Source organism: Carassius auratus, chromosome 24 (genome assembly GCF_003368295.1).
Source record: "Carassius auratus strain Wakin chromosome 24, ASM336829v1, whole genome shotgun sequence".
Lineage (NCBI taxonomy): Eukaryota > Metazoa > Chordata > Actinopteri > Cypriniformes > Cyprinidae > Carassius > Carassius auratus.
Genome location: NC_039266.1, coordinates 21,801,274 through 21,825,804, shown reverse-complemented (window position 1 = coordinate 21,825,804; position 24,531 = coordinate 21,801,274). Strand labels below are relative to the sequence as shown.

General features: G+C 35.8%; 3 protein-coding genes across 3 annotated transcripts in view; all 3 read left to right on the top strand.

The window, feature by feature from the left end:
* The first annotated feature begins 5,976 nt into the window (after window positions 1-5,976).
* On the top strand, window positions 5,977-11,436 carry LOC113042650 (neoverrucotoxin subunit beta-like). The gene is given in 4 exon segments (XM_026201633.1): window positions 5,977-6,177; window positions 6,928-7,028; window positions 10,667-11,118; window positions 11,120-11,436. Coding segments are annotated over 3 exon segments (843 nt in total). The 5' UTR covers window positions 5,977-6,177; window position 6,928; the 3' UTR covers window positions 11,411-11,436.
* Window positions 11,437-12,974: 1,538 nt separating this feature from the next.
* Window positions 12,975-14,931, top strand: LOC113042716 (uncharacterized). Its single transcript, XM_026201733.1, has 2 exons — window positions 12,975-13,324; window positions 13,594-14,931. Exons 1-2 carry the CDS (start codon window positions 13,163-13,165, stop codon window positions 14,929-14,931), a joined length of 1,500 nt encoding a protein of 499 aa, XP_026057518.1. The 5' UTR covers window positions 12,975-13,162.
* A 9,129-nt stretch (window positions 14,932-24,060) lies between these two features.
* The window catches only part of slc12a7b (solute carrier family 12 member 7b), a 56,532-nt gene continuing 56,061 nt past the window's right edge, over window positions 24,061-24,531 (top strand). The window contains exon 1 of the mRNA XM_026201626.1: window positions 24,061-24,234. Coding sequence (XP_026057411.1) covers window positions 24,124-24,234 — 111 coding nt within the window. The 5' untranslated portion in view covers window positions 24,061-24,123. The remainder of the gene's footprint in view (window positions 24,235-24,531) is intronic.

The following is a 24,531-nucleotide window of genomic DNA, read 5'->3' as shown; positions in this document are numbered from 1 at the left end:
CTCTACAGTTGTAAGATTGTACTTTTTTGTTACAGAATAGTACCAAAACCTTACAGTTGTAAGTATATTAGTAGTATGTAAAATAATTTACGTTGCAATAAGAGATTGCACTTTGCAATTCCTGTAAAACAGCATTTGTATATTTGTGTGTATATTTTAGTTGTATTCATTTTTACAGAAGTAGTTGAATATTCCTTTTGTAAAGCTAGAGAACTTGTTTGACTCAATGTTTTGTAAGTTTGGGCCATGTGTTAATTAAGGTCTGAAATAAAACAGAATGAGAACTTAAATATTCTGTGATTTAGTATGCTTGCTTATCATAGGAAGTCATAAGAAATGACTCGTTACAGTAAGGTAGTAGCCTAGTGAGAACAGGGTTTTTTCTCTTTTTCATCAAACCGCAGTTTTTGCAAGTTCCCACAATTTCATCGCATAAGATTGCAAAAATATCCCGCATATTCCATCATCGCATTTTTTAAGAAAACCTGCCGCAAAATCAAGGATTTTTGCCCGCAACAATCACAAAAAAAATCCGCGTTTTTCTGGAGGGTCTGTCTAGTTAACAAAGCTAAACAGCGTTGCCCTTTGTGTAATAAGTTACAGAAACTGTTAAACGCACCAACTTAAATAACAAAATACACTTACCGGTTGTGGTCCATAAACAACGCCTTCTCCAGACAAAGAGGGAACTGCTCCATCTTTCAAGAATAATCTTTGTGCGAATCCGGCATTAAACTGATTGAGATTGAGAAAGTTGTCCTCAGCAAGCTGTCCTCAGCAAAATGAGCTGCACATAGTTTTACATGTGCATTATAATGTTCGGGAACAGAGTTAAACATAAATTGTAACCATTAAACTCAAAGTACAGCATTCCTGGGAAGCCCAAACAAAGAGGATTGGACTCCAAGATAAAAAAAAAACAGCGTTTCAACGACATGGCGACAAAAACAAACAGCTCTTCCTCCTTCTCCGTCGGAGCGCAACAAGGCCACGCCCCCTGTTTGTGATTTCATGTGGGCGGTGGTTAGTCAAAAAAACTGTTTTAGTGACATCATTACTACAGGAACTAGAGGGCTGTAGTCCAAACGGGTCGTTTTTTGTAGGCGAATTCTGTTAAATCAAATATCTCGCTTGGCATTGAACTTTGAGCTTTAGAATTTTACAGATATTATTTATACTCTAACAACAACATTACACACTAACTAAAGTTTAAAACATGGGATCACGAAGAAGGGGACCTTTAATATGTCTATGTTTTGTAGTAACCAATAGAAAAATGAAGGAATGGTGTTCACGTTACTCAGAGACCTGTGAACACTGAACAGTGGTTGGAGTACAAAACAGTGAAATGATCTTTATTATACTTCTGACTGAACTAACAAGGAGCATTTGGGACAATGAGAAAGTAAGTTCAAGTAAAATGTTTGAAATGACCATTTTATTTTCTGCAGTAGCCTATCTGCGGGGAATATTATCTGAAGAGACCTGATCAACAGCAAGTTTTGGATCTGCTGAATGTGTATTTTTCAAGCATTTCATTGCAGGGTTCACTGTTAATTTTCCGCATAGCGATGACTGGTGAAAAGTGAACTCTCTTTAATTGGCATGCTTCACACTAAATATTAATCATGCTGGAGACAGCCACTTACTGTGCTGTCACTGCAGTTAGTGCTGTAAATAGTCTGTCAAATAACAGGTACATTGCTAAAACATGAATTTAATGTAGTTCACAATGATCCATTACATAATTAAAATCGACCTTTACTAATAGATACTTGAATATTATTTGCTCTATATAGGTACAGAAATGAAACCTCCTGAACAAATATGTCACGGGATTAAGAAGTGTAAAGACGTTACACCACCGCACCCATAAATCCTGAGCAATTTGAAATGGGCAACAACCGAGGAAAAGTACCCATTGTTTCTCTCAGAAATGATCCTTGGTCATAGTTGTAAATGATTAGATAAGTAAATAAAAGTACAAAATGGTTTTAATTGAAAAACTTTGCCATTTACTTTTGTGTTATTCAAAACACTAAGTTTTGGTGTATCTTTACAATACGGTATCATTAGTTAACATTACTAAATGCTGAAATTAACATTAAATGACAACGAGCAATACATTTGTTACAATTTGTATTAATATGCATGTTCTCATGATAAAAAATGTTGTTTCACATCTCATTTTCTTATACAGTAATGCACATATTTTCCTTGAAATTGACAAGTGCTTTTACTTTCCTTTTCTATCTGTTTCTTGTTTTATGACCACTAAATCGCATTATGATGGGGAAGAGTTTGGAAACTTTCAAGATCCTTCAGATGTTAACACTTATGTCCGTCATGTGTACTATGAAGTTTAGAATCTGACGGTTCAGACCTTTGTGCTTCCTTGTGCATTACATTATATTTTATCATACAGAAGTACAGTATAATCATGTTTTGTTACTAAATGTGATTGCTTTTGCCTTTATATATACATGTTATATCTTGGTTTCTCATTTTGACCAATAACTTGAATTATGGTGGGGGAGTGCATGTAAACTTGCAGGGTTAAAATGCAGTGTTTTCATATTGTGTTATGAAATTATAGATAATCTCTTTGGTTTTGATCTGAGGAATTGAAATGCAACTATTTGTTTCTCAATGCCAAAGTTATTTATTATACATCAAAATTATTTATTATACATCACACTTTCAAGTGCCGGTTCAGATATTTAGATATGTGTGTGTGTGTGTGTGTGTGTGTGTGTGTGTGTGTGTGTGTGTGTGTGTGTGTGTGTGTGTGTGTGTGTGTGTGTGTGTGTGTGTTTGTATTTTGCAGTTTTTTTATCAATTATCAGTTGATGTGTTGAGAGCAAATTGCTTGTTCAATATAAATGTGAATGAAAGTGTTGTCTATATCATTAAACAAATGACACTTAAAAAAATGGTTTTGTCCCCTTTATTTTAAACTTTAAGGCAGTGAGGTAACATTTGTTTATTATTATTGATCCAATTAAAAAAATACAAATAAAATCTCAGTTGACACATGATTTAGGTTGACTGGACTAGAAAATAGAAGTCAAGTCAATTTAAAGAAATTGTTTGCCTGGACCAATTCCACTCTAATGGGAAGTTGTTTCAACAAGAAATATTTTGTCAAGATAACAAAGGAATTTAGGCAGTGGGGTAACATAATATTTTTAGTTGACTCAACAAATTCTTTTTTACAGTGTACAAGTGTAAGTTATTTCATAACTTAATGGAAATGTTAGCAAAACATTCTGACAACTCATTTTTGTAAGCTGGGAACCAGTGGGCAAGTGGCAACACTTACCAGCAAGAGATTATTGTGTTTCCGTTTTCTTTCACAACCTGCTTCCCCTCTTGAGAAAGGAAAAAGGAATCAGCATTCAGTGACGAAGGAAGAGAAACACTTTCCAGAAGGATTTTTGATAAGTTTGTTTCTGAAAGGACAGCTGGTCTCGAATCTCATGTATTTTTTTAACCACCGTTTAGATAGTGAAAGTAAATTTACAGACTTCATTAACTTTCACTTGCACATACTGCACACTGTTCTAGCTATTACTGTAAGCTGATTAAAATTGTTACTGTAGAAAGCACAGTAAACCATTTCTATAAATATATCATTGCACTACTGTTATTTTGCATAGAATACATTGTTTAACAATACTTTTGCACACTCATCCAACTGTATTCTCATGTTGCTGCTGTTTATAATGTGTATATATATTCCTACATTGCTCTGTTCATAATGTACATACAATCCCTACATTGCATTCCTATTTATATTCTGTATATACTCTGCTCAAAACTGTGTATAGCAACTCCACTGTACATTCTGTATATCATAGCTTCACTTCCTCTGCACTTTTATGTAGATAAAACACTATTCTTGCACTTCTGATTAGATGCTAACTGCATTTCATTAGCTATACTTGTACTCTGCAAAATGACAATAAAGTTTGAATCTAATCTAATCTGAATCTAATCTAAATTCAGATTGGAGCTTAAACAGTGAAAATGTATTCTTTATTTAAACCGACAAAAAACTAAAACAATTTAATGCAAATAGTTTATGAATATTTTTAATAAATAGTTTTTTAAACCTATTTCTTTTTTTTTTGCAAAAAATATACAGTGAATAACAGATACACAGCATGGCATGCCATATGCAGGGCCTGATTAAGACCAAATTGGGCCTGATGCTGCAGTGCAAAAGGGCCTATTTTTTTCTGCATTGGTGCATGTGCATTCTACAATCAACGCACATGCGCACTCAGACGGACCAAGAAGCGACGCAAACAGCCAGCCTTTATTGAACATGAATAATAATAATGAGGTATTATTGTAACAACTCTAGATTAACATCAAGCTGTAACATCAACATCCAATAGCGTTTGTCTGAAAAATTCAACTAAATCTAAACCAGATCAACTTAGGCATAATGCCACTCTTTCTACTGCGCTAGTGCTGATTAATTATATTGCTATTTTTCGAGCCTTAGCATGCGCAAATACTTCGATTGTGTCGGTGAAGTCAAGGCTGTGCTGCAGCTCATGCTCAATACTCATAAGCGTCAGCATGCTTAGCCTATGTTGCACCATTGAGGACCACAACTCTCCTTTGACTGTTCGAGAAGCTCTGCTCGCCAGAGGCATTGGACACCATCAGGCACAGATATATGTGCAACCCAATTTCGACATTTGGAAATGTCTGAGAAAGATTCAACGATGACAAAAGCTTGTACAAGTTCTGATGATTCGTTTACAGTCACCGGTTTCTAAATGCAATGCAGCAATCAGCTAATTTTGACCGATTAATAATCAATTAAATGGTTTAAAAAGGTTTGCTGAAGGGTTCAAATACACCATGCGTATAAAAACGATTATTAATTCAGAAAAAGACCTAGTGCAGCCACAAAATGTTTACAAATATTAGGCTAATAAACACTGTAGACATAGCTAGGCTATTTAGTTTCCCTTACCCCCCAACACATCCTTTCAATTAACAGTATTTAGAAAAGAATAAGGATAAAAAATATAAGAAGCTATGGCAATATTAACGACAAGTCAAAAACTAATTAATTTAGGCTAAAACGATACTGAAACCAATATTGGGTCTCTCATTCGAGACAAATTCAAATGTTTCCATATTTGCGATGTATTTTAATGACAGTTTTTTATTTAGGATGTACTAATGTTTTGACTGACTGTATTTTATTATGATAAACAGGTTGCATTGTCAACTGTGTGTGTGCATGCTGTACGGCTGCAATCACAAAATTTTTCAGGACCCCTTTTAGTCATAAAGATAATCCGAATTGTAAAAGGTTTGCCTTCATTTGTGTAGCCTACCTTCACAATAAAAACAAATCTCTGTGCTCTTGTAAAATAATCCTAAAGAAAAATAGGATGCTGCTTTCTGCTATCATTTCGCGCAGCACAAAAAGGAACCGAAAGTGTTTCTTTCATTTTCTTAATTTATTTATTAAATATATTTCTGGTGTAGGGCTATTTATTCGTTATATGTATATAGGCCTAACGTGTGAGGTATTATTTAATAGAAGATAGACTAACTAACGTGACAAAAAAAAAAACTCAACCGGCCCAAAAGTGAACTGGCCCACCGGAAATTCCTTCTGTTCTCCTGATTACCCACCCCTGGCCTGGACACGGTCGTGGCCACGACGAAATTAAGTGAACCTCACGGTTACAGAAGCACTTGGTTTATAATATGTGGCAGAATTATATTTATAGATTTATGTGATGCTACTAAATTTTTTATATATTGCTCTTCAAAACATAAATTGCTTGATGAACACAGAAAAATCACAAAGGTATTGATGTAGCTAGTGAATTTATTAGGAGTCATGTTTCATGTCAGTGTGCCTATGTTTCTTCGCTGTGATTCTGGACTTCCTCCATATTTTGTACAGACTGTTTTTTTGCTCGGGATTTCACTTTCGTTTTTGACAATGTCATCAGTGGGACGGAGATAGGACATTTTAGAAGAAAATTGTGAAAAGAAAGATCGATCGCTGTAAAGATTTGTCACGTCGACATGATAATTTATCAATAGTCTTCTAAATGTGTGCACTTTTGGACTTTAACCCAATGGAGTTGTTTTGTGATCACATAAACACGGAAGCAGACGAGACTGAATAAACAGGTGTGTTCTCTTCTCTTTCTGTTCCTTCACTGGAAACATAGTGATTTTTATGAGTTTTTTCCCTCTGGTCTGCTTCTATTGGCTCTTTTGTGCTCCACTGGCCTGACATTGAGAATATACCATCCCATGGATAGGTCTACATTTATGTCAACAGTTTGTTCAACTCTTAAGTAGACACGAGTGACGAATGAAAAAATAGTAATCTATTTTTTATTTAGGCCTAGCAACACTACTTTGAAAAATACAATCATGAACAATACTATCCCCCAAAAGCTCTGTATTTAATTGTTTTGCTTATTTGATTGTTAGAGAAACCATTCAATTATGGTTTAAATATAAAAAATTAAGAATAAACTAAATTATGCTTTAAATTCAGTCTTTGTTTTAAAAAAAATAGCACATAAGCAATAACCTACAGAACAAAGTATGAATTTCTATGGTTCGGTTCAATATGATACAAATCATAATGTGAGACATTTTAGTACATTGAGTTATTTTAGAGATCCGCCAGATGGAGCTAAAACTTTTTTCTTTAACTCTCAATTACGTTGACAAGTGTAAACATTGCTTGCGTCCCAGTGTGCATACTTTCCATCCTAAATTTTATGTTGAATTAGTAATTTTCAATACTATTTAGGGTAGATAGGGTGGATATACACATTGGGAATGCAGGGATAGCCTACTTTAAAAAATCTATCAATCCTCTATTAGTATCTCTTGTGTTAGTTCATATTATCTGTGTTTTGTCAGCATGGATCCAGTGGGAGTGAATTCAATAGAGACTGCAGCTCTGGGGAGACCCTTCCAGCTGGGGATGCTGTATGACTGCAGGAGAGATGCTCTTGTACCAGGTGCTGTAATACCAATGCTCTTCTTCTTTAACAAACTTTGATGACAGCATTAACAGCAGAATTCAAACGTCAGAATTCAGACGTCAGGTATTTTCAGTTTATGATGTTAATACTATCTCCAACCAGGAGTGGTCGCTAGTTTCCAGACGCTCCCCGTGTTAATTTCAGTGTAGTAGGACGTGCACTCTAATGTAAACATTCATTAACATTAGCAAATAATAAATGGAAAGCTAACCATGAAAACAGTATTTTCCAGTCAAGATGGCAAACAGAATATCGTTTTACAGAAGTGTTTGCACTAAGCTATGTTCTTATTAGGAATTTTTGCAGGTCCTTAAAATGTCGTTTAGACGTCAGTTAAATTGTTTACATTTAAGGCCATGGAAACTTTTAACTCCTTTTGGAAACAAAAATGTAAACTGCCGCGTTTCCACAGCAGGAACTTTACCCAAGAACTAGGAACTTTGGCCTGGTACTTGGTGTGTTTCCACCGCAGGAACCAGGAACTAAATAAAGTTCCGAGTAAAAAAAATGCCCCTCAGATGCCGCGTTTCCACCTAAATTACCTGGAACATTTGTACCAGGAACTTTTTTTCCCAGGACCAAAATAACAAAACAAAACAAAAAAAATATTTACAATATATAAACAAATGTAAGTTTGGCTATGCCAATATCTAGGCCCAAAAATACAGGTGTAATTCAGCCTCTCCATACAACCTTCTCCCCTGAAAATGGCTGCCTTTTAAAGCTTTGGCTCCTCCTATATTTGGAACATACCATGTTAAGGGGGGGAATTCTATAATTTACAATATGGGGTTAAGTGAGGTTAACTAAAGTTCGGGAGCAGGGCCACGCCTCAAACAATCACCTGACTTCCAAACCTCCATATATACCGGGCCACCTCACACCACTCTGCTAGTCTCGTTCTCGAGAACCCACCCTTCCCTCCCTTTCTCATCCATTCAACCAACCTTATCCCACATTATATTTCTATCAGGTTGTATCGGGGGGTCCTCATTGTCTGGCCTAAATATACGCTAGAGACGGTACCCCCACCCTGAGTCTCCCTGAGCCATCAATTCAAGATTCCCTGATCAACCTGACCATCATCCCATTCCCTCGACCCCTTCATCCTCTTTCTACTCTTCCCCAGTTGCATAGCTGGTTTGTGGCGTGGTCCTAGCTAGTGAACAGGTGATAAGATAAAACCATAATAACGTCATTATAGTTTGGCTTTACAACATACATCACCTACATCTATAACAGTTTAAAATGCTCAAAAACAATAAAGATATGACTTACAAGGAAACACTTACATACATGGTTTTCTCCCTCCCCTATGAGTTCAAAACCAGAAATCTGCCATGAGCAAATGCTAGCTTAAATATGGCTACTTCCCATGTGGACAAGTTTGCCAAAGTGAGGGGTGCAACAGAAGGTATGTCTAGCTGTTTGAAATGTATTGAAGTTACCTTGATAATTAAATTAAATGAAATAAACACTTATGTAAAGTATTCTGGTCTTCTTTTCTTGTGCTGAACACTAAACATTTAAACAAATAACATTTAACAGACAAAAACAAAACTAACAACTTGAGATGAAAACTGGGATGTCACAACACCAAAATTAGTGCTACACACATACAACTATATAAGGATGGTAAATTTTTGCCGGCATTTAGTTTGTATGTGTAATGGTGGAAGATTTTTGTTGTGTGCACATGCCCATACTCAATCCCTCACAATAAAAGTCCTAGGTCACAGTCAGTCTGTGACACAGCCATTACAATGAAACAAAATATTATATAAATTTGCCTTTTTTATTTTTATTTTAACATATAGATAAACTGAATACAGACCAAAGATAACCTGTTAGATTTACCCAAAATGAATTAGATTTTATGTTTAACCACTAAATAGACATCAGAGCCAGCAGCACATATCAGAAGGTCTAGCCAAGGTGAGGCTGCACTCGGCGGATACATGAGCACAGATTTGAGTTTTAAACAACTACATTCTCGCCTGAAATACTTTTAAAATTACATTTCATGACACAATAACAGTAATATTTTGAAAATGATCCAAATAAATGGTGGTTGAACCCAAACAATGCTGGGTGACCTCAACCAATCAGGATGTTTATCGCCCAAGTCCCGCTCCTGAAAGTTCCGGAACTTTGAAAAAGTACCACCTCGCCAACAGGGACTTTCTGAGGGGCATTTTTTTTTATCCGGAACTTTATTTAGTTCCTGGTTCCTATGGTGGAAACACACCGAGGACCAGGCCAAAGTCCCTAGTTCCTGGATAAAGTTCCTGCGGTGGAAACGGGGCAAGATAGTCCCTGCTATCTGTAAATAATTCTGTACCTGACCTTTGGATTGTTTATACTGACGCTGATTCTCTGCTGGATCCTGGTTTGGCGAAGTCTTTTGTAATGATGAGACAGACACCTTCGGATCCATATGCAGAACTTTAATTATGAGAAAGGTCAGACAGGCAATGATTAGTAACGGCATCAGGTATGTTAGGGATAACCAGAATCGATAACAGAAACAAGCAGATGTCAGGGCAGGCAGCAGAGAATCAGAGTCGGTATAAACAATCCAAAGGTCAGGTAGAGAAGGAACAAACAAAAGGAAAAACGCTCGGAAATGTCAGACTGGCTAAACAAGACTTCACAATGTGGCTGTGTGTGAGTGCTGCTTATATGTGTGTGTAAATGAGGTGCAGGTGTGGCAAGAAGATAAGCTGATGAATGAGGTGCAGGTGTGACAAGGTGATAGTGATGCAGAGGCTCATGGGAGATGTAGTTTGGGTGTGGTGCAACAGATAAGAGGTGATAGTGTCCAAGTGATATGGTGACATCTGGTGGTTTATGGGTGGAATGGTCCTGAGTGGAGTACCCTCTACTGAAGTTCGTGGGCACTCCAGCTAATGATCGTGACAAGTGTAGAGTAAGTTAGCACTGGTTGTTTGTCGTTTCTACTCTCACAAATGCATGGTTTTATTTCTACATGGCATAGTCTGCCAAGCGCTTGTGCGAAGCCTAAAAGACAATATGAATCATTATAATCAGTGATTGAATCCCCACTGAATGCAACAAATGACTCATTTGTAATGTGCTTTAATGTCTTTGTCTCATTGCGCCGGGACTCTTCGTCACTCTGACCTCTCAAGAAGGCCAGAAACACACGCCCATTGTCTTCATGTTCAGGTGTCTATTAATTATAGTAACATACTGAAGTGTGATTCCACCTTGTTCATCTCTCACACATATATTCACTGTAAATTCTAGTATATGCTGCTCCATGTGAAAGCACGAAGGTGATGGAAATTGAAATATTGTATGCAATTTATTGTGCAGCCCTAGTAAACACATTGCATTACAAACCAAATACACAAAATAATATTCTTTTTAGCAATGTCATATGACCGCTTTAATTGTTTTACTTTAATGTAATATGTGATTTTTATTTTTTTTATTTTTTTTTATGAAAGATCAAAAAGAAAACTTTAAAGATTTACTTTCAAAGCCACCTTTGTTTGCCAGTATTAATGAAGGGCACTGTAAATAATAAAGCATTTAGAAAAACATTCTTCATTTAATGTTATAACATGAAATAAATGTCTTCTTTACAGGAATCAGACTTTGGAGTAAAGAGCAGCAGCAGCAGAACATAAGCACTGAACCACAGAGTAATACAGTGTTCACAGTCACTGCTTCAGACTCAATTGAGGACAAATCTAGATTGCTGAATATTGATGGTTGTCTGAAACTGAGTTTTTTAGGTGGACTCATTAATGTGGGTGGAGCTGCCAATTATCTCAAAGACACCAAGAAGTCATTCAATCAACAAAGACTGACATTACATTATCAATCGACCACTGAGTTTAAAGAACTGGTCATGAACCACTTTCCTTCTGGAGAAATGGCTCATTATGAGGATGATGTAGCCACACATGTAGTGACAGCAGTGCTGTATGGAGCGGACGCCTGCTTTGTGTTTGACAGAGAAGTTTCATCAGATGAAGATAAAAGGCTGATAGCAGGAGAACTGAAAGCTGCATTAGAGCCGCTAAAATGTGTTTTTTTCAAACATTAATCTGAATGACAATCAGAAGACTGCAGCCCGAAAATTCAGATGTACATTTCATGGCGACTTCCAGCTTCCATGTAATCCAACCTCTTTTGAAGAAGCTGTGAAGGTTTTTGAAGATCTTCCCAAACTGCTGGGAGAAAACCAAGAGCTTGCAGTTCCTCTGAGAGTCTGGCTTTATCCTTTAGACAAACTTTTCTCAAGAGTTGTGAAGTTTCAGCATGAAATCAGCACAGGTCTAAGCACAGAGATCGAATCTGTAATTGAGAGTTTGAGTACGACTTAGATGAAATGCAGTGATCTTCTGACAGACATGCCTTCTTGGACATTTACTGCATTTCATGACAAAATCAACGACATGAAGAAAAACTGCTACCAGTGCAGACTGAGTCTCATGAAGAAACTTGGCTCTCTCTTACCAAAGATCAGAGGAAAGTTTATAGAGGATACAGCATTGATCGATCTGCTAAAGGATCATGAGGAATCTCCATTTGAGAGAAGCGCTCTTGAACAATGGCTGAAAGAGAAAGAGGAAGAATCTGACATCATTAAATCATTGCTCACACAACTGAGTGATCCTGAAGGAAAGGTAGAAATCAACCTCAATAAAAATCTGATGAATCTTGAAGTTACACATTTGGTCAGCTACACGTTCACATCATTGGGCCGGCCAGATGTGCTGCTTTCTGAACAAAAGAGCTACCGGAGTTCTTCAACAAAAGGAAAAAATGAAGAGAAAAGCTTTGAATCTGAACACAAGACTTGGCTCACACCTGAAATCAAAAGGACTATGAGGAAAAACTTGAAGGTATTTAAAAACTTGATTAATTTAAACAACAGCAAATCAGTGAAGTTTATTGTTGCATCAAAAGAAATGGAAAATAGTCCAGGTTCCTGCATACTGCTGTATGAAGATGAATCTAATGAAGCAGTTTGCTTCACTCCTCCATCAAAACCAGACTGTCACGTTGTTGAAGATGTCAGATGTAGGCAAGTGGTGTTGAAAGTGTCTCCACCATGTCCTGCTACAGAGGAACTCAAAATACTGTACAAAATGAAAGAGGAGGAAGACTGGAGATCTCAAACTGTGTCACAGAAGCAGAACACAGTGACTCTGACTGATCTCAGACCAGACACTGAGTACAGTATTAAATGTGTAGCTGTGGGAAAACTCAACTATGCTGTAGACAGTGATGTGACGCGTCTCACAGTCATAAACCAGAATCTCATCAAAGCCAAAGAGTCTGCGATTGACACTCTCAGCTGGACTGAAAACAAGTGCAGTGTACTTTTACAAAACACCAGTGAAACAACTTTTACTGCACTTTATAAGAAAATACAAGATATGCAGCAAAACTGCCAAACTTACAGACAAGATTTCAGTGAACGGATAGAATCTGTGATCCAGTCAGTTAAAGCTTGTGAGATAGAGACTAGTGCTCTGATGGATCTTCTACAAGCTCACGATGAGTCTCCATTTAATGAAAAGAGTCTAAAAGAGTGGATCACAGTGAAAGAAGAAGAACTGAACACTATTAATGAGATCCTTAAGCAGTTACTGGGCCTTGGAGCCGAAGTGAACAGAAGCTTGGACTCATATTTGTCTGATATTCAGCTGGAGAATGTGTTTTGTTATACTTTCAGTTCTCTTGAGCAGACAGATGAGTTACTTAATGAGCAAGAAAATTACATTAATCCTCAAATGATGATAAATCCACAGAAGACAGCTGATAAAGCATCTCAAACGTGGCTCACAGGAAGCATAAGGGAGAAAATGAGAGAACATCTGAAAATATTTAAAGATCTGATGACATCACACAGCAGTCAAAACACTAAATTTATAATTTCCATAAAAGACCATGAAAAACATCCAGGTTCCTGCATTCTCCTGTATAAAAATGGATGTATTGACGCAGTTTGCTTTACTTCTCCATCAAAACCAGAAAGGCCAGTCATTAAAGATGTCAGATACAGGCAGGTGGATCTGAAAGTGTCTCCACCGTGTCCTGCTACAGAGGAGCTAAAAATACTGTACAAAATGAAGGAGGAGGAAGACTGGAGATCTCAAACTGTGTCACAGAAGCAGAACACAGTGACTCTGACTGATCTCAGACCAGACACTGAGTACAGTATTAAATGTGCAGCAGTGGGAAAACTCAACTATATCACTGAATCTGATGTCACCTCAGTTATCATAAAGGTACTGTATGATGTGCATTTAATTATTATTTTTTATTTTAATTTTTTTACTATGACATTACCCTGTTAAATGAATTTTAATGTAATTTCACGTTCACAAGGATCATGCATTGATGGTGTCCACAATCTATCTTTCACACAAAACCTTTCAACTAGAGTTTATAATGCTTACCTCTTCTTGCTTGAGTATTGTTGAACAGTTTAGATTTTGATTAAAATGTTTAATATAACATTGTACAACATTTACACATAATTGCCTATGTATTACAGGACAAAAACAAACTCTTCAAAAAAAGTATCTTAATTGAAGATGGAAATCCTGCTCGATACCGTCTACAAACAAGTGCAGACAATTTGCAACAGTCTGAACCATATAGAAAAATGAACTTTGGAGAGAGAGACAAAAACAAACCTCATAAAGTCATTCTGCTGGTGGGAGAAACAGGAACAGGAAAAACAGCCCTGATCAATGTGATGATCAACTACATGTTGAGTGTGAAGAGAGAAGATAAGGTTTGGTTTGAGATCACAGATGATCAGAGCGACCAATCACAAGCTCACAGTCAGACCTCCATCATCACTGTTTATGGGTTTTATCTACAGGAGAGTCCAATCCATTTAACAATCATCGACACACCAGGATATGGAGACACATGTGGAGTTGATCTTGATAAAGAGATCGCCAAGAGTTTGCACAGTTTAAGTAAATCTGAAGAAGGGATTCATGAAATACATGCAGTGTGTCTGGTGATTAAAGCAACACAGAATCGACTCTTTGACAGAAACATCTACATATTTGATGCTGTTCAGTCTTTATTTGGAAGAGATATTGCTAAAAACATTGTCTTGCTCTTCACACACTCAGATGGGATGCGTCCTAAAAATGCTCTGACGGCTGTTAAAGAAGCTAAAATCCAGTGTGCAGTGAATGACAAGAATCAGCCAGTGTATTTCCTGTTTAACAACTGTCAGTCAGAACCTGCTGATGAAGAATATGAAATGATGCAGGAATTTTCATGGAATCTCGGTTTTAGAGGAATGACAGGATTGTTCAAGTTTCTTGACAGAATAAAACCAAAATCCCTGATAATGACTTATGATGTATTGCAGAAACGAAGACAGTTCGAGGCAAATATTAACAATCTACAATCACGTGTTCATATGATGGAACTAAAGCAAAATGAGCTGAAACAAACTCAAGAAGTTCTAGAGAGGTACATGAATTATGTCAAAACCAATAAATACTTTGAGTATGAAGTTAGAGTGCCCTACAAAGAGAAGAGAACTTATGAAGATTTAAAGAAGAAATATGAAGACAAAATTGGTGATGGTGTTTCTTTGGTCAATAAGCTGAATGAAGAACTGCAAGAATTAGAGAAAGAGAAAATAAAGCTGGTGACTGAAGCTTTTGACTGCGTAGAAAAACTGGAGAAGATCACAGTCAACACTGATTCACTGCACATACTTCAGCATATTGATTTTCTGATTGAGAAGCTGAAAGAAATAAATGAGACTGAAAAAGCCAAAACACTGGAGGACATGATCAAGAAGAGAGCAGGAGGAGAAAATCATGGATCACTGGATTACTTAAAAAGATATTTTTTTTAAATGAACAAATAATGTCTCAGCTGAAACTCTGAAAATGTTTCTGCTTCTTTCAAAAACATGTCTTTCATATGTCTTTCTATGTAATCATTCATTGTTAATTATTTAATGAATCTAACATTTATCTGTAATCCAACTTATACTGTATCTATATCCTCACACTTGTTTTTGGTTTTTCTTCATTTGAAAGTTGCTTTGGATAAACAGCATCTGCTGAATTTACTGATGTAAAATACGATGATTACTGTAGTACATTTACATTTACATTTAATCATTTAGCAGACGCTTTTATCCAAAGCGACTTACAAATGAGAACAATAGAAGCAGTCAGGTCAACAAGAGAACAACAACAGAATACAAGTGCCATGACAAGTCTCAGTTAGTCTAGTACAGAACGCATAGCCAGGAATATATAAAAATTTTTTTTTTTTTTTTTTTTTTTTTTTATTAAATGAAAAAAAAAGACAAGAAAAGGAAAAGTACTGGTGTTAGTAGGTTAAGTGCAGGCGAAAAAGATGAGTTTTTAGATGTTTCTTGAAAATGAGTAAAGACTCAGCTGTACGAATTGAGATTGGGAGGTCATTCCACCAGCTGGGAACAGTCCAGGAAAAGGTCCGTGAGAGTGATTTTGAATTTCTTTGGGATGGCACCACAAGGCGTTGTTCACTTGCAGAACGCAAACTTCTTGAGGGCACATAGGATTTAACCAGTGAAACCAGTGAAGTATTTGTCCTGGAATAAAACTCAAACTGTATACGATATAATCTAATCAGTTTATAGAGTACAATACAATTGAAAATGTAACAATTACATTGTAAAAGACAACCAAAATATTGAAATTTATCATGAAATTATGTGTGTGAAATAATGGCTGATTAGGGACTGTTTTGATTGTATTATTATGGGCTGCCATCTAGAGGTCACATGAGAAAATGTTGCCATGGAAAAAAAAATCAGAAACTTTTTTTTGTTTGTTGCTTCATGGCCTTTCTTTGAAATAATTCTAGAATATGCAGCAGAAATATGAAATGCTTTCACATGTATCTTAAAAAGTAATTTATTTTTTCCAGAATATCCAGAATCATTATTTCTAGTATATTCCTGTACAGCAATGTCTTGTCAGAACCAAACTCATCCAGTCTCGATCCCAGTGTGTGTTGTGTGTAGATCAGTAGCAGAATGTGAATCATCCCGTCACTCTTTGTCTGTCTCTTAAAATAACTCACAGCAGCTGAAACAAATCCTGAGAGACTGGAACAGTTAATGCTGATGACTGAACAAAACATGACAACAATATAATATACAGCATATGAGGGCACAACCAGACCCAGTTCATACAGTCATTCAGATTTCACAGGTAAAGTTGACTTGAGTCAAACTAATAATAGTTATAATAGGTCAGATCATGTTCCTGTTTTCCACCAGTGAAGAGGAAACTATCTGTAGTCCTGGACCGGGTCCTGATTCATAGATCCTCCACGCTGTGTTTTCATGGATCTGACCAATCATTGTCTGGGAATAAAGAGGAGTGGAGCTCTTGGCATCCCAACCATGCAGTTTAAATGAAGCTTCATTTAATCTTTTCCTTCACAAACAGTCCCACTTAACAAAAACATTATACAGAGTCTAACAGAGTGTCTTTATTTGACATTGTGGAAATAACGTTTCTCTGTGTGACTCACGTTCATCTGAGCCAGTATCATCATTAAAATCAGCTCTTCATCATGTTGTGTGTGAAGAGCTTCTGTAGATCTGGAAACTCCTCATACGAGTTACTCATCTGTATCTATGAGAAAAACACACGACACAAAAGGGAAACAGAAAGTGGATGTTAATGAAGCCACAGGCTCATGTGAATATGAGTTTATATGAGACACACGTCTATATCAAACACCAGAGAACATCAGCACAGGAAAGAGTCTGTCATTAACATCATTTAAATAAAACAATATTTCCATTCGGACTATTAAACAATAACTGCTAAATGTTCATGTATCTGTGTTTACTGTTTATAAATAGCTTGCTTAGTTCACAAATAATGATCTTAATAACAAACTACAAAACAGATAACAAAAAATCTGACTTGCAAATGTCAACAAATAAATTTAAAAATTGTATTATTTGTCTCATAAGTGATTCTCCATCAGAAATATACAAACTGTTTCCAGGGATAATCTTTGCTTGTTTTGCTTAGCTAAATCTTACAAAAATAAATATACATATTTTTATATAAATAAATAAAAACAAACAATTGAATTATACTTTTTTATTAATATTGATTAACATTATTAAAACAATAACACATTTTGCTTTTGTAACTCCTTGATCTTGAAATGGCTTTGCTAAGTCTATAAAACATGTTTTTAAGAATAAATAAATAAATAAATATTTTTATAAAACAAGGGATTTGTTATAAAATGAATTTTTTTTTTTTTAAACAGTGGTTTAACGTTAATTTCTTTAATTTCTTTTGATCTTAAAAATTTATTTTCTATCAAACATAAATTATATTTAAATAAATAAATATTTATGAAAATAGAATAATTAACGCTTTAGAACAAAAATAATTTATATACATATACATTGAGTTATAAACATTAAAAATTGTTTAATACTTTCAATTTCTTGATTTCCTTAAGTTTTAAATGGCACAACTGAACTTGTTGTAATTCTTAAACATTGAAGGAAATACTTCTACTTATGCTTCATTGATGGGTCTGTGAGCAATCAGTCAAAAATGATCTGTTGTTATTATCAACTGAGAAATAAAGTTGAACAGAAATGATCATGAACTCATAAAGATGATGCTGAAAAGAAAAGGTAATATTGCATATAAAATTATATCTAAGTATGAACTAACTTGCGCAATACAGTAAATATTGTTACTCTACCCTAAATAAGTGAACATGTTTGGCTCAGTTTACAGCCAACTGTTAACATGTTTATTATTGTGGCGATTAGTGTGTAAGTGCTACACACACATAACCCCCCCCCCCCCCACACACACACACACACAGGTCAGAGTTTGGGATCAGAATGACTTATTATGTTTTTTTTTTTTTATCACATAAGTAAATGATATTTTAAAGGATATTAAAATAGAAACGAGTATTTTATATATTTTATTTTGATAAGTTTGAATTATTACTGATTTTTGACTGTAGCATCACTACCAATAACCGTGTGTCGACAACAGGTGGCGCTGTTGATCTATAATCCCCTGCAGAGACACTGAAATACAACCTTTTTTTGTTTCAAACAGTTCATTGAACAATAATAAATGAAGTACCTGAAGCTGACAATGCAGTAAATGTATAATAATTAGCACAGATGATTGATTTAGCGCTGTTAAGGTCGTGAGGTCCAAACACAGCAGAACAGTAGAAAACTTCACTCCTCTTATTATTGCTCTTTTACTATAGCGATTTATTTTTTAGATACGCGAGTCTTTCATAGAGTTGTTTTATAAAAGCAGTAACTTCAATCAGCTCTGAAAGTTCCTGTCAGTGTTTAAAACTAATTATGATTTAATAACGTGTTGAATGAATTTGGTAAGAAAGGTATTCTGTTTTTTTTTTTACATGGATGTTATTAATATAGGCTGAAATATAGTGTTTTTTTATAGTCTAAAGGTGATATTATGGTGCATTGCTTGTTAAAAGTTAAGCTGTTAATAGAGGAAGATCAATCTTAATTATTTTTACTATATTAAAATTCATAAATTTTTTTACATTAGTTAGTCGAAGTTTTCAGATCGGCACTTCGGAGACTGTTCGCGACTCCGTTGATTCAGATCGGTACTTCGGAGCCTGTTCGCGACTCGGTTGATTCAGATCGGGACTTCGGAGCATGTTCGCGACTCCGTTGATTCAGATCGGTACTTCGGAGCCTGTTCGCGACTCGGTTGATTCAGATCGGGACTTCGGAGCCTGTTCGCGACTCGGTTGATTCAGATCGGGACTTCGGAGCCTGTTCGCGACTCGGTTGATTCAGATCGGCACTTCGGAGCCTGTTCGCGACTCGGTTGATTCAGATCGGCACTTCGGAGCCTGTTCGCGACTCGGTTGATTCAGATCGGGACTTCGGAGCCTGTTCGCGACTCCGTTCAGATCGGCACTTCGGAGCCTGTTCGCGACTCCGTTGATTCAGATCGGGACTTCGGAGCCTGTTCGCGACTCGGTTGATTCAGATCGGGACTTCGGAGCCTGTTCGCGACTCGGTTGATTCAGATCGGCACTTCGGAGCCTGTTCGCGACTCGGTTGATTCAGATCGGCACTTCGGAGCCTGTTCGCGACTCGGTTGATTCAGATCGGGACTTCGGAGCCTGTTCGCGACTCCGTTCAGATCGGCACTTCGGAGCCTGTTCGCGACTCCGTTGATTCAGATCGGCACTTCGGAGCCTGTTCGCGACTCGGTTGATTCAGATCGGGACTTCGGAGCCTGTTCGCGACTCCGTTCAGATCGGCACTTCGGAGCCTGTTCGCGACTCCGTTGATTCAGATCGGGACTTCGGAGCCTGTTCGCGACTCGGTTGATTCAGATCGGGACTTCGGAGCCTGTTCGCGACTCGGTTGATTCAGATCGGGACTTCGGAGCCTGTTCGCGACTCGGTTGATTCAAATCCGGACTTCGGAGCCTGTTTGTGATTTTTTTAATTCAGATCTGGACATCGGAGCAGGAAGTTTTTGTCAAACAGTACATTGGTGATAAATGAATATTTGGACCTGAGGCTCTTTTTTTTACTTGTAGATTTGATTTTTAAATGATTTCAATGACTTTTGGATGTCAATATTTCTGGTACCTCAGTTGCATGTTTTGTGTTTTATTAATTGTGGATGGAATTATCAACTGAGAAATAAAGTTGAACAGAAATTATCATGAACTCATAAAGATGATGATGAAAAGAAAAGTTAATAGGCCTATTGCATGTAAAATTATATCTAAGTATGAACTAACTTGCGCAATACAGCAAATATTCTTACTCAGTGAAAAAATGTTTGGTTTAGTTTACAGAAAAGTGTACATCACACATCCTTTCATTATGATGCAACATTGTTTCCTCTTCAGGTGAGTATTTAAAATCTTTATTATTGTGGGGATTAGTGTGTAAGTGCTATAGACACACACACACAAACACACACCGGTCAGAGTTTGGGATCAGAATGATTTATTTTAATGAAAAAAAAATGATTATTATTATTATATTTTTTACAGGAGTTTATTCATCGAAAATGCATTTTTTTTTTTTTAATCAAAAGTACAGGGAAAAAAGTGAAATATTATTATGAAGTAAAATATCATTTTTCTATTTTAATATACATTAAAATCTATTTTATTTCTGTGATTTTCAGCATCATTACTCCAGTCTTCAGTGTCACATGATCTTCAGAAATCATTCTAATATGATGATTTATTATCAGACTTGTGCTGCTGAAACTGTGATATTCTTTCAGGATTCTTTAATGAATGAAAAGTTAAAAAGAAGAGAATTTCTTTAAAATTGAAGTCTTTTCTAACAATAAACACTAGAGTTCAAAAGTTTGTGGTCAGTAAATGTATTCTTTCTTTCCAAAAAAAAAAAATAGAACTCTTTTAGGATGTATTGTTGATTGTTTCGATTCAGATCGGAGCATGTTCGAGACTCTGTTGATTCAGATTTATCAACTGAGAAATAAAGTTGAACAGAAATGATCATGAACTCCTAAAGATGATGATGAAAAGAAAAGGTAATATTGCATATAAAATTATATTCTCTTTTATAAATTATATTCCTCCTCAGATGATTATTTAACATGTTTATTATTGTGAGCATTAGTGTGTAAGTGCTACACACACACACACACACACACACACTGGTCAGAGTTTGGGATCAGAATGATTTGTTATGTTTTTTTTATCACAGAAATAAATAATATTTTAAAGGATATTAAAATAGAAACCATTATTTTATATATTTTATTTTGATAAGTTTGAATTATTACAGATTTTTTACAATCACTACCAATAACCGTGTGTCGACAGCAGGTGGCGCTGACACTGAAATACAACCTTTTTTTTGTTTCAAACAGTTCATTGAACAATAATAAATAAAGTACCGTAAGCAGACAATGCAGTAAATGTATAATAATTAGCACAGATGATTAATTCAGCGCTGTTAAGGTCGTGAGGTCCAAACACAGCAAAACAGTAGAAAACTTCACTCCTCTTATTATTTCTCTTTTACTATAGCGATTTATTTTTAGATACGTGATCTGAGTCTTTCATAGAGTTGTTTTATAAACGCAGTAACTTCAATCAGCTCTGAAAGTTCCTGTCAGTGTTTAAAAACTAATTATAATTTAATAACGTGTTGAATGAATTTGGTAAGAACGGTATTCTGTTTTTTTTAAATAGAGGTTATTAATATAGGCTGAAATATAGTGTTTTTTATAGTGTAAAGGTGATCTTATGGTGCATTGCTCGTTAAAAGTTAGTCTGTTGATATAATATAGAGAAATATTATTCAAATTTATTTTTACTATATTAAAATGCATTTATTTTTCACATTCGTTGGTTGAACTTTCAGATCGGCACTTCGGAGTCTGTTCGCGACTCGGTTGATTCAGATCGGGACTTCGGAGCCTGTTCGCGACTCGGTTGATTCAGATCGGGACTTCGGAGCCTGTTCGCGACTCGGTTGATTCAAATCCGGACTTCGGAGCCTGTTTGTGATTTTTTTAATTCAGATCTGGACATCGGAGCAGGAAGTTTTGTCAAACAGTACATTGGTGATAAATGAATATTTGGACCTGAGGCTCTTTTTTTTACTTGTAGATTTGATTTTTAAATGATTTCAATGACTTTTGGATGTCAATATTTCTGGTACCTCAGTTGCATGTTTTGTGTTTTATTAATTGTGGATGGAATTATCAACTGAGAAATAAAGTTGAACAGAAATTATCATGAACTCATAAAGATGATGATGAAAAGAAAAGTTAATAGGCCTATTGCATGTAAAATTATATCTAAGTATGAACTAACTTGCGCAATACAGCAAATATTCTTACTCAGTGAAAAAATGTTTGGTTTAGTTTACAGAAAAGTGTACATCACACATCCTTTCATTATGATGCAACATTGTTTCCTCTTCAGGTGAGTATTTAAAATCTTTATTATTGTGGGGATTAGTGTGTAAGTGCTATAGACACACACACACAAACACACACCGGTCAGAGTTTGGGATCAGAATGATTTATTTTAATGAAAAAAAAATGATTATTATTATTATATTTTTTACAGGAGTTTATTCATCGAAAATGCATTTTTTTTTTTTAATCAAAAGTACAGGGAAAAAAGTGAAATATTATTATGAAGTAAAATATCATTTTTCTATTTTAATATACATTAAAATCTATTTTATTTCTGTGATTTTCAGCATCATTACTCCAGTCTTCAGTGTCACATGATCTTCAGAAATCATTCTAATATGATGATTTATTATCAGACTTGTGCTGCTGAAACTGTGATATTCTTTCAGGATTCTTTAATGAATGAAAAGTTAAAAAGAAGAGAATTTCTTTAAAATTGAAGTCTTTTCTAACAATAAACACTAGAGTTCAAAAGTTTGTGGTCAGTAAAATGTATTCTTTCTTTCCAAAAAAAAAATAGAACTCTTTTAGGATGTATTGTTGATTGTTTCGATTCAGATCGGAGCATGTTCGCGACTCTGTTAATTCAGATTTATCAACTGAGAAATAAAGTTGAACAGAAATGATCATGAACTCCTAAAGATGATGATGAAAAGAAAAGGTAATATTGCATATAAAAATATTTCCTCCTATATAAATTATATTCCTCCTCAGATGATTATTTAACATGTTTATTATTGTGAGCATTAGTGTGTAAGTGCTACACACACACACACACACTGGTCAGAGTTTGGGATCAGAATGATTTGTTATGTTTTTTTATCACAGAAATAAATGATATTTTAAAGGATATTAAAATAGAAACCATTATTTTATATATTTTATTTTGATAAGTTTGAATTATTACTGATTTTTTACAATCACTACCAATAACCGTGTGTCGACAGCAGGTGGCGCTGACACTGAAATACAACCTTTTTTTTGTTTCAAACAGTTCATTGAACAATAATAAATGAAGTACCTGAAGCAGACAATGAAGTAAATGTATAATAATTAGCACAGATGATTAATTCAGCGCTGTTAAGGTCGTGAGGTCTAAACACAGCAGAACAGTAGAAAACTTCACTCCTCTTATTATTTCTCTTTTACTATAGCGATTTATTTTTAGATACGCGAGTCTTTCATAGAGTTGTTTTATAAACGCAGTAACTTCAATCAGCTCTGAAAGTTCCTGTCAGTGTTTAAAAGCTAATTATGATTTAATAACGTGTTGAATGAATTTGGTAAGAAAGGTATTCAGTTTTTTTTACATAGAGGTTATTAATATAGGCTGAAATATAGTGATTTTTTGTAGTGTAAAGGTGATCTTATGGTGCATTGCTCGTTAAAAGTTAGTATGTTAATATAATATAGAGAAAGATTATTCAAATTAATTTTTACTATATTAAAATGCATTTATTTTTCACATTCGTTGGTTGGACTTTCAGATCTGCACTTCGGAGTCTGTTCGCGACTCGGTTGATTCAGATCGGCACTTCGGAGTCTGTTCGCGACTCGGTTGATTCAGATCGGCACTTCGGAGCCTGTTCGCGACTCGGTTGATTCAGATCGGCACTTCGGAGTCTGTTCGCGACTCGGTTGATTCAGATCGGCACTTCGGAGCCTGTTCGCGATCCTGTTCGTGATTTTTTTTATTTTTTTTATTCAGATCTGGACATTGGAGCAGAAAATGTTGGTCAAACATTTAATTCGTCATAAATTAATATTTGGCTTTTTTTTTTTTTACCTGTCGATTGGATTTGTAAATGATTTCAATGACTTTTGGATGTCAATACTTCTTGTACCTCAGTTGCATGTGTTGTGTTTTATGTATTTTGGATGGATTTATTAATATGAAAACGTCCCCTTTCATCTCTCAGCCAATGAGCGCAGCTCGTTCTGAACACATTCACGCTTCGGCGCGCGCGCGCTCACTAATAACTGTCAGATTAGCGCCGGCGATGAATCACGGGTGTAAACCGTCTGAGCCCTGAAGTTCATCAGACACCGGACAGGTCCGACACACGGATGCCCAACATGAGCGAGAGGTTTATGGTCGTACCGGTGGCACACGCCGAGGAGAGCGCGTTTGGAGACGAACCGGACGGAGACTCAGTGTTTGACGCCGGAGCCGGTGAGGAGCGGTTCAGTCTTTATTTGGAAGAGATATTGCTGAAAACATTGTCTTGCTCTTCACACACTCAGATGGAGCTCATCCTAAAAATGCTCTGATGGGTGTTAAGGAAGCTAAAATCCAGTGTGCAGTGAATGATTAGAATCAGCCAGTGTTTTTCCTGTTTAACAACTGTCAGTCAGAACCTGCTGATGAAGAATATGATGAAGAATATGATGAAGAATATGAAAAGATACAGGAACAATCATGGGATCACAGTTTTAGAGGAATGACAGGATTGTTCAAGTTTCTTGACACAATAA